The sequence below is a fragment of the Chinchilla lanigera genome, unplaced genomic scaffold (assembly GCF_000276665.1).
Source record: "Chinchilla lanigera isolate Chin_1 unplaced genomic scaffold, ChiLan1.0 scaffold00059, whole genome shotgun sequence".
NCBI classification, from domain to species: domain Eukaryota; kingdom Metazoa; phylum Chordata; class Mammalia; order Rodentia; family Chinchillidae; genus Chinchilla; species Chinchilla lanigera.
In genome coordinates this window covers 7,867,271-7,878,293 of record NW_004955460.1, presented here as the reverse complement: position 1 = coordinate 7,878,293, position 11,023 = coordinate 7,867,271, and the positions used below count along the sequence as shown (strand labels likewise).

General features: G+C 40.6%; 1 protein-coding gene across 3 annotated transcripts in view; it reads right to left on the bottom strand.

Annotated features, from left to right (window-relative positions):
• LOC102007742 (probable C-mannosyltransferase DPY19L2) overlaps positions 1–6,873 on the bottom strand; it is an 89,075-nt gene extending 82,202 nt beyond the window's left edge. For 2 of the 3 annotated variants that reach the window (XM_013521290.1, XM_013521292.1), the window contains exons 1-3: positions 6,583–6,872; positions 2,004–2,028; positions 647–734 (exon numbers count right to left, since the gene is read on the bottom strand). In XM_013521290.1, the coding sequence (XP_013376744.1) occupies positions 647–734; positions 2,004–2,028; positions 6,583–6,811 (342 nt within the window). In that variant the 5' untranslated portion in view covers positions 6,812–6,872. Of the gene's footprint in view, positions 1–646; positions 735–2,003; positions 2,029–6,582 lie in introns of all 3 variants that reach the window. The other variant, XM_013521291.1, reaches the window with a different exon arrangement.
• Positions 6,874–11,023: the final 4,150 nt, after the last annotated feature.

Sequence of the window (11,023 nt, the reverse complement as noted above, 5' to 3'; positions counted from 1 at the left end):
GAGCCAAAATAAACCTCCCCTCCTTTAAATTGTGGATGTCGGATATTTTTGTCCCAGCACTGAGAAAAAGGACAAACATACAGTCATACATTCTTAAAAATTTAAATATTCACCATACATTTTGATTGCTGTGTGTAGGTTACTAATAACAAGATATTATTGTGTGCCAGGTACTGTGATTTGTGCCCCTGTTCATTTATCTCCTTTCATTTTCACAAAACCCTGTGTGGTTGGCGTAATTTCTAATTAACAGATGAGATGACTCAGAATCAGGAAGGTAACCGACCAACCATCATCCAGAGAAGCTGGAACTGCTACCTGGACCCAGTGATTTGTCATCAAAGCCCAGACTATCTGCTTAATTTAGTAATACTTTATATCCTGTCACTGGAAATAATACTTTTAAAATATTCAAATGTGATACAAACATTCACATATTCAGGTGTTCAAAAGCATTATAGGGGTTATACAGATGAAAATCAAAAGCAGAGGCCGAAGTGCCTAGTATTCTGGAAAATTCAGATAGACAGAAAGGAGAAATGTGTGACACCACTCATCAGAAACCTACTTCCTTCCTAATAAATTTCTACTTTATAGTCTTACTCTTCTTAAAGCACACATTAACTCACTAGGAGAAAGAACTGACCATTTCATTGCGAAATGACATCTCCCGTTCCAAAGTGGAGAGGTGAGAAAAACGACGGTCATTCTCAAAAAGTGTTGTTAAATGTAACCTTGGGAAAAAAATGAAATAGTATATTTCAATAAGAACCGGTTTCAGAATCACTTCTATAACAATAAAATCACAGGTAAAAAAGTAAAAAAGCTATGGAATGGAAAAAAATAATTTTTGTAACAAATACTGAAATTAGTCAAGCTATAGTTGCTTATAAACTTTATGTTTAGGGGCACATATAATCCAGGGCAGCACACCCGTGAAATTCCTTGGCTCCATTCTTAACCTTACTTGTATGTATATCTAACTTCCCTGCGGCTCTCGCCTCTCTTCTATCTCAGGCCTCTATATGAGAACATAGGCAGGTTTTTGTTTAACAAGTGATTCAAATGTACCAGATTTGGGAACTATCTCTGTAACTGTTGAAAAGTGCTCAGAATAGAATTTTATGTAAAATCACTTGAGATGAAATCGGTTTTTAAGTGTGATATGGCATAAAAGATCAACTTTAAATGCCAGTTAACACAGGACTGAACTGGAAGATATTTTGGTAATGCAACTCAACAGGAACGGGCAGTGACAAAAGGATCATATGTGACAAAGAAATTAGTTACAGTCAGCACTTATGCTACATTTAATTTATGTAGTGCTTTTTAATGAAGCCAAAAAGAAAGCAAAACTTTGGTTCCCCACCCACTATTTCCACATGGTTCATGTGTACCTACAGCTCTCGGCGCCCTGCCGCCTACCATCCCAGCCTTAGTGCTGACGCCCAGAGCTCCCTGCAGGCCCACAGGACACAGCGGCACTGTGCCAGCAGAATGTGGGCAGACTCCACCGTTCCCAGGAGTAGAAGGCCCGGAGCTCAGGGGACATGAGAGCATTCGAGGTGGAAAATGTCCTCACTTTCCACACAACTATTAAAAATAGATCACTTCTATAAAATAAAGTGCCTATGCATCCCCACGGAAAGCTCAGAGCCATTCAATTCTGCCCCAACAGGAAAGAACCTTCTGTGCACTCCTACTGCTTTCCAATTGGCAAGCATTGCAAAAAACCTTATGTCATTAGCACACAGGTATCACCAGTATAAAATAAGGAAATGAGTAAGTAAACTTCAAAATATACTAGAAAAGCTAGATATTTCAAGAAGCACACACACACAAATGCAGTGGTAAATTCTTTGGAAAAGCAAAGGTATTTTAATTCATAAATTACTATTTCCCTAATGCATCTATTTTGTAAATGCTGCTTCACATACGAGGTTTGTACAATAAAAAGTAATACATTTGCACACACGGGTACACAAACTGAAACTAACTCTTACCAATGCAAAATTCCCACAAAGGCAGCTGGAAAAAGAGAAAAAGAAAGTCATTAGCAGATGCTTTATAAACCCCTTTGAACCAAACACTTCAAATGCACTTGCTTCCATGTCTGGAGAGAGAGCACCTGAAGCCAGGTGGCCAACTGCTTCTGTCCTAGGAGCACAGGGAGAACTCTAGGGCCTGCAGCAGACTGTGACTCCTGCTAACCTCTTCTCATGCTAAGAGGGCCTGGAAACGGGCACAGGGAGAGGCTGGGAAGGTCTGTGCCTCCCTCTGAGGTCATCTGTAAAACAGCGATGAAAGAGCTGATTTTTACTTTTCTGTGTGTGTGTGGTTTATTTTTTCAGTAATTTTCTCTATTGTGTCTTATTTTCTACGCTTCTGTACACACATTTCAAGAGAAACATGTACACACACTGCACTCAACAAGATTCTTTTAGGAAAAACTCTAGACCACAGCAGCCTCTCTCGAACCCTGGCCCTCATGCTCATCAGAAGATGGTTGGTTAAAGCTCTTCCACAGCAGCACATCTGAGAGCCCGCCTGCACCTCCAGTCCTGAGAAACTGTCAGCTCTCCTGAGCTCCCGGACCCAGGCACCGAGATGGCCCAGCACAAACCCAGTGCCCGAGGCTGTAAGGAACCTTGGGACAGACCCACAGGGACACTGCCCTAGGTGAGGGCTTAATGAAGAACTGCACGCTCAGTCCATCGCTCTGTCACTGGAGAGCTGCTTGTTTTCCAGAATAGCATGGGGTTGGGGTGAGGAAATGGAGGTGGAACAAGTTAAAACCTGTTTTTAAGGTCCTTTAGCTTGCTGTAAGCTTTGGGTTAATTTCCAGAGTTCTGGAAACACTGATTTTGATAATTTTCCCAGTATCTACTCCTCATTGCCATGAGAAACGAGTTTACTTCACTATTTAAGAAGTCCTGCTTCTTTCTAAGATTCTGCAATGGTATTTCATATGCCTGTCCAAAGTCATCTTACAAACCACCAACTTTAATCTCTTAAAAAATTCAAAAGTTATTCGGGTTGGCTAACAAAATAAATTCAATTAAAAACTATAATGTTGAAATTCTCAATCTCATGTCTGCTCTTTCCTCCTATGACTTCTGACCCTGGGCTCATTTTCAACCCTTCTAAGATTTACTTGTCTTATATCAGAAGGGGCAAACTACAGTCCATGGTCTGTTTTGCTACTGCCTGTATGCTAAAAATGGTCTTCAATGTTTTTAAAAGGTTGTGACAATAAAATAAGAAGAGAAAGATGGAGATACAACAGGAAGAGTACATGGTCTTTAAACTTAAGTGGTTTACTCACAGGATCTTCAAAGAAAAACATAATTTTACTACCGTGTTAACACAACTTTTAATTTTGGTGGTGCTGGAACCTCAGGGCCTGCTGCATGCTAGGTAAATGCACTCAACCCTAGGATGACATTGTCTATCTAATGTACTCAGAACCACTCTGAAATGAAAGTGAAAACCTTCTCTCTAAATTCCAAACAGATGTGTTTCTGCTGAGCCTTCATTAATTGTAAGAAACACCAAAACTGTCTCATTTAAGCATGTTAATATTCTCTTTGTGAAAATTATACACACTGGCAAAAGTCTTACACATGAAACTTAAATGAAAAGGATCAAATATGCTACCAAATCCATCTGTCTTCCCCAAGATCCCCAAAACTTTTCTGTATCTTACAATCCCTCCAAGCAACACAAATTGCAAAATCATGGGGGTGGGGGTGAGGGGGTGGATTATGTCAATATTTGAAATGCATGATGTGCTGATCACCAGCCCTCTCACTCGTGGTGAAAGCAAGTGCTCTGGACCCTGCTTCCCTCTCCAGCAGCTCATAGAACATGATTCAGCTTCTTATTTTGCTAAACCAAACCCAAGAGGAACAAGGTCTTTACTAGACCCATTTTTGTATTTCTCCAAACATTTCTCTGTATTGTAATCCTGGTTTTGTATTCTCTACCACCTCAGAAGAGAAAGCAGATCTCCTCTTTTCACAGCAAGCTCCTCAAACAGGGCCTTCATTATCTCCACCCAAATATTTCAAGACTTTGTTCCTTCAGTGCTTCCCTTTCTTGGATCCTCCACCTCACTCCCTCCCCGGAACCCTTTCCCTTCAGTCTTTCCTCCTCCTAGAACCTAAAAGTCTTCCCGTGAGCCCACAGCCTTCCCCTCTCTCTCCCATTCAGTGACAAGATCCTTGGTCTGTTTCTTTCTTAAAAGAACACAACTCTCTTAAATGACCAACTACACTTTCATTATCACAGTCAGTGAGCCCGCTCAATTTTTAAGCTTTTCAACCCTCCTGCAGCAATTTGTTAGATTTTTCTGTCTCTGTAATCTTCTGTCATACTGACTCTCCTAGTTCTATTTTTCTAAACACTCACATTTTACGCAGTTAATCTGATTTTTCTTTGCGTTCATCTCTTAAAGTTTAAGACTTTTCCTGAAGTATATTTCCCTTATGCCCTTTTTCTCTCCATACTGGTGTCCCTTGACTATCTCACCCAATCTTAAAGTTCCACTTTCACTCTTACGAAGATAATTTCCAAATCCACAATCTTCATTCCTGAATGAACTTTCTGCCTTCCCCCTCCCTTCTTTTCTTTCTCTACCTTACCATCAGCCTTTCTCCATCACCTCTCACCTCTGTCCTCTCCTCTCCATTCCTATCGTTACTATCTTCCTTTACATCACTGGCCTGGATTCTACTAGTGGTTTTCCAACCATGCTTTCCTCTTTCCTTTCTCAGCCCACCTCCGATGCACCTATGAACGTGCCGTTTAGTTCACTGTGAGCCACTGTTCTGGTCAAGTTGCTCTCTTACTTAAAAATCATTCAGTGTACTAAATGCCATTGAATTTAAAGTGGATTATGTGATTTCATCTCATGAAAAACATTTGCTAAAGAGAAGAACCAATCAGTGCCTTCCAACAGAATGAGGTGCAAATGCCCTGGCCCCAACCTTGAACTTGGCTCTCAGGACTGGTCCCAATCTTCCAACCCAATTCCAACTTCCTCCTCTTTCAGAAACTTTCCTGCAACCCGACAGCTCTTGTGCTGCGGGAGCTGGTAACCTCTATCCCGCAGTTCTGTCAGGCCCTAGTACTTACTGCCACCAGATCACACACTCAAAGCTTAGTGCTTTGTCATAATTCAGATTCCAACTTTTCCTGAAAGTCTGCTGATTTTCCTGATCTCCTTTCCCACTTCCCACCCTAAAGTATGAATTCCCTTTTCTGAGCTCCGGAGACGGCCATGGTCAGGCATTGCTTCACAACACTCATCAGGCGCCTTCCCTGTGACAGACCTCAGCTCGCTGACTGCCTGTGTAATGAGTCCGTGGAGATAACTGCACAGCTCGTAAAACTTACACATGACTCCTCATGCAAACAGGTGTTAATGCCTGAAGCATACTGTCTACTCTGACCCCATTTCTATTACAAGTGGTTAAATTAGATAGAAATTAACAGACAGTAACTGGGCCCTCAAAGAGTCAGTGCAGAAGATGAGACATAGCTAAACTGTGGTTGGACACCAGCTGGAAGAGAGCCAGGCCTGCAGGCCTCCCTAAAGACAGACTTCAGCTTAATATTGTACTGTAATCAGTCCCACCTGGCTCAGCATCAGATGACAAGGTGAGTGACTAGAACACCTTGACCCAGCCTCCTCTCCCTTCCCCAAAATGCCTTTGATCCTTCTACCTTACAAGTTATAAACAAGCTGAAGTTAAGGATGACTACTGTATACCCTTGCTACATGCCTCATTTCCCTACTGGATCAGTATCAGCCAAGCTACTATACTTGTAACTCCATGGGTTGGCCTCAGCTTGACCCAGAGTGGTCTGAGATGTGGTCATTTGCATGTATAAAACCTCCAGGCAAGGAAGCTCGGCAGCAACCCACGTTTGGGAAGCCTCCTTTCTCTCAGGAGCTTTATCTCAATAAACTTTTACTATTCTTAAGCTCCCTTGTCCTCATAACCATTCTTTGGTTATTGAGAGACATGTACACAGCACATCTGAGATCTAAAAGGTTGGGAGTCACTTCCTTGTGACATATCCACTATTAGCGATCTCCGCTAGTCAAAACAACAGGGATATGATTAAAAATACATTATACACATTGAACACCCCCTCCAAGTGAATCTAGGGCGGAGGGTGATGGAGAGAACGATGAAATCATGTTAAGCGCATTAAAAATCTGCCACAATGAAACCCTTCATCTGTAAAATATGCACTAAAGAAAACTCGGGGAAAATAACCACTTCCTTTATTTTATTTTAAATGCAGAGCAGCATAATGTCTGTCCATGAAAGGCAGCCAGTCGTTTTTACAAACTGGTGCTGGCTGTCCTAAAGTAACTTTCTCTGAGAAGGCTGAGCGCTGAGTCTGGGACTTTGCATTAGTCCTCACAGACTCTCACCGGCGGTGTCCCCCATCTCTATCCAGGAGCAGCGCCCCCTGCAGGCCCGCGCCCTCCCGCCACTCCCCGAGCCCCGTCCCCATCTCCGTCCAGGAGCAGCGCCCCCTGCAGGCCCGCACCCTCCCGCCGCTCACCGAGGCCCAGAGTAGCGCCATGGCGGGTCCCGGGTGTCTTCAGGGCGCCCGCCTTCTCGCAGAGCCGATCCAGGACCCAAGGCAGGAGCTGCGCGAGGCTGGTCAGGCTCCCAGGAACCTCATCCATGCAAAGCTCCTCCTCTAGCTCGGACTCCCCACCCCTGGCGCGGGAGATCCGGGGCGACTCCGGTCGCGCCTCGGCGCGCTTCTTTCTCCTGTGCTTGACCATCTCCTCTCAGTCCGTGTTCCGAGGCGCAGCCTCGAGACCCGCCCGCCGCCGTTACGGCCGCCGTTAGTGGGAAGGGGAGGGGAGGGGAGGGGAGGGGAGGGCGCCCCAACGGCCGGGCGCCCCCCACCCCCGCGCCGCCTTCCCCGCATAAGAAAATGCAACTAAACAACATAACCAGCAGATGGCAACAAAGACCTGTAAGTCAGAAATTTAAAACTAGGTAATTTTTAAATCCATCACGTTTTTGCCATCAAAAGAGGCGTTTTTAGGATTTTTTTGCTACAGCATGAGGGGGAACAGCATAAGGACTGAAACCCCGAAATTCGTTTTCAAAAGAAGAAATTCTGTTTTATAATAAATGAGTTTAATAAAGATGGAATGCAAGGAATTTCCAGACATAAAAACAATTAAATTGAGCCAGATGTGGTGGTGCACACCTGTAATCCCAGCACTCTGGAAGGCTGAGGCAGGAGCATTACAAGGTTGAGCCCAATCTGGGCAAGTTAGTAATTTAGCAGGACCTTGTGTCAAAATTTTTAAAAAATTTTAAAAGCCTGTGGATGTAGCTGGGTGTGAACCCTGGATTTAGTGATACCCCAGTATCACTAAATAAATTGCAGTTATTAAAATAAGATATTCATCATGGCAAATACTTAGTTTCCCAAATAGTAATGACTATTGTAACTGATTTAGGTAATTTGACTATATGATTTCAAAGTTTTAACTTTGTATACACACAAGTATAAGTTAAATTACATCTATATCTAGCCTGATTATACCGACCAATGTAGGTAGATGTAATTCAGTGGACATCATTTTGAAAATGTTATAAACTTTCCAGTTATAATTTGATATTTTGAAGTAGTAATGCCATTTCATTGATAATCTGCACGAAAGATGGGATTTACTTTTGCTGCTTCACAATTTCTTGTATTATAGGATTCCCCCCTTTGTGCAGTGCAGAGTTGGAATTGGCATCAGTGTGTTTATCTCTAGTCTCTCAGGATCAGTTTTTACCAAAGATGGTGGCAAAACTCTTGGGACTTCACAATTATGTTAACTATAACTGAGCCACATTTCAAATCTTTTAGAGCAATTTTATTTAATACTATTATTCGTTTCAGTTATACTTTTGAAAGACATCAGCCACAAATTCAAAGCTGAAAAAAAAAACTGTATCTCTATTTTTGTGTCCGAAAACTAGGATAACTATAGACACGTGCTTTGTTTGTTTGGTTTTGAGACAGGGTCTTACTATGTAGTTCAGGCTGTCCTGGAACTCACTATGTAGCCCAGGCTGGCCTCAAACTTGAGGCGATCCTCCTGCCTCAGCCTCTTCAGTGGTGGGACTACAGACATGCACCATCTCACTTGGCGATATGTGCTTCTTAAAGGCTATTTATTTTCTAGGCTATTTCAAATTAGTGGGTTTTTTTGTATGTTTATTTTATTTTTGTTAAACATTTGCAGTATATAATGTTTACATTGGTGCATATGCATAACACATTTTAATTCCTCTTTTCTTTCCCTTTTCCTCCTCTCTTCTCCTTCATTACTAGAGCTCCTTCCCATTTGAGAAAAATCTATCTCCCTACTTCCTAATATCTCTTATTTTGCTCTTTATTTGTAATTTGCGTTTCTCATATAAGAGAGGCCATGCAATATTTAAGCTTTGTGTCTGATATATTTAACTTAACATTTATGGTCTCAAGGTGCTTCCATTTTCCTGCGGTGATTCCAGTTTATGACAGAGTAGTACTCCATTGTGTGTAAATACCACATTTTCTTTATCCATTCATCTGTTGATGGACATATAGGCTGCTTCCAAGATTTAGCTACTATGAATTGTGCATGTGAAGTCTTTTGGGAAGGTTCCTAGAAAGGGAATAGCTAGGTCAAATGGAATATGTAGTTTGAATTTTTTTGAGGCATCTCTCTACTGATTTGCATGGTGGTTGTACTAATTTACATGGCTACCAACAATGTAAAAAGGTTCCTTTCCCCTACACACACAACCTCGCCACCACTTGCTCTTTGATTTCTTGATGGTGGCCATTCTTTCTGGGATAAGATGGAATCTCGATGTTGTTTTGATTTACATTTCTGATGGCCAGTGATGTCAATCATTTCTTCATGTATTTATCAGCCATTTGTTCTTCTCTGAAGTGTTTGTTCATTTCATCTGTTCATTTTTTGATTGGGTCTTTTATTTTGTGTGGTCTAATTTTTTCAGTTGTTTATATATTTTAGGTATTAGTCCTTTGTCTGAGGAATAGCTGGCGGAAATTTTTCCCCATTCTTTAAGCTGTCTTTTCACTCTGTTGAGTATTTCTTTTTGCTGTGCAGAAGCTTTTTAAATTTGATATGATCCCATTAATTGATTCTCTAGACTATTTCCTGTACAACTGGATTCTGTTCAGAGAGTCCTTACCTATGCCTATGACTTCAAGAGTTTTACCTACTTTATTGTTCAACAGGTTGTTTCTAACATTTAGTTCTTCAACCCAGTTTGATTTTAGTTTAGTACATGGTGAGAAATATAAGTCTAGATTCAATATTCTGCATTGTGCACAGCCAGTTTTCCCAATGCCATTTATGAAAGAGGGTATCTCTCTCCAGTGTATTTTTTGACCCCTTTATCAAAGATCAAACAGTTGAATGTATTTGGGCTTCTGTCTGCATCCTCTGTTCTGTTCCATTGATGTATGTGTCTGTTTTTGTGCTAATACCACACTGTTTTTATCACAGTAGCTTTGTAATGTAACTTCAGGTCCAGGATTGTGATGCCTCCTGCTTTGCTCTTGTTACCCAGAATTGCAGTTGCTATTCTAGGTCTCTTCTGGTTCGATACGAATTTCAGGATTGTTTTCCCCAGTTCTGTGAAGGATGTTGTTGGTATTTTGGTTGGGATTGCATTAAATCTGCATATCCATTTTGGAAGTGTGGTCATTTTGATTTTATTGGTTCTGCTTATCCAGGAATAGGGGCTATCTTTCCATGATCTGATGTCTTCTTTGATCTCCTCTTTCATAGTAGTACTGTAGCTTTCATTTCACTTCTTTAGTTAGGTTAATTCTTAAGTATTTAGCTTTTCTTGGTGTTATTGTGAATGATGTATTTTCCTAATTTCTTTCTCAGTGGTTTCATTATTAATGTATAGGAACAGTGCTGACTTCTGTGTGATTTTGTATCCTGTACATTACTGAATTTGGTTATCAATTCTAAGTTTTTTGGTGGATTTTCTGAGTCTTCTACATAGAGGATCATGTCATCTGCAAATAATGATAATTTTTCTAAGATCCTTCCAAATTCTTTAACAAGTTGTCCCTACTTTTAAAAAGTAGCAGCAAATTTACTATTTAAAAATAAATTAGTCCAAGATAGATAATGGTTTTAGATTGAGAAAAGTGCTTAATTAAATATACATAGTGGACAGTCCAAATTATCATTATTCAAAATATCTTTTTTAAAAAGTTAGTCCAAATTATCATTAGTCAAATTATTATTACTTGCAGATGACATAATCTTCTATGTAGAAGAGGCTTTAAAATTGTAGTTTAATGCAAGTTCTTCTCAGAGGGGATGATGAAAAATTACCACACAATGCCTCCTACAGAAATGTTAAAGGTAGATGGATTTCACTGTGGCATTTTGTATGACACTGCCTGTGGGACCACAGGAGACAAGGTATCTATGACAACCAGTTGGAATTTCTAAGAGTTCCAGTCTATTTCTTGTGTCTGTGAATTGTTTATTGCCTGCTTTAAAAGAAAAAGAAAAGATTCCAGCTCTATAAGCCATCCAAGCTCTGGTTGGCATTAATTTCCAGACCTATTTCAGATGAAACAGGAAACACTTTGACCTTGAAAACCATATAAAGACATGTTTCATTCAAAGGGAGGGACATGATCTGTGAATTCAGTGGGAGAAGTCCTTTGTGCTTTTGTGCTTAAGTAGTAAGACTGAACAATTGCTTTGTATACCCGCACAGATTTGCACGTAAGGGTAACTCAGTACCACTGTTAAGTGCTTTAAGCAATATATAAATACACAGCTACATACATATAACATATCCTACTCCCTTAAAAATACATTTTTCCATGAAGCCAAAATAATACTGTATACAAACTTTATTATATTGAGATACTTTTCTACTTATTGCCAAATAGCTAATAGAATTACTACCCTTAATATTAACAAGCAATGGGTCTG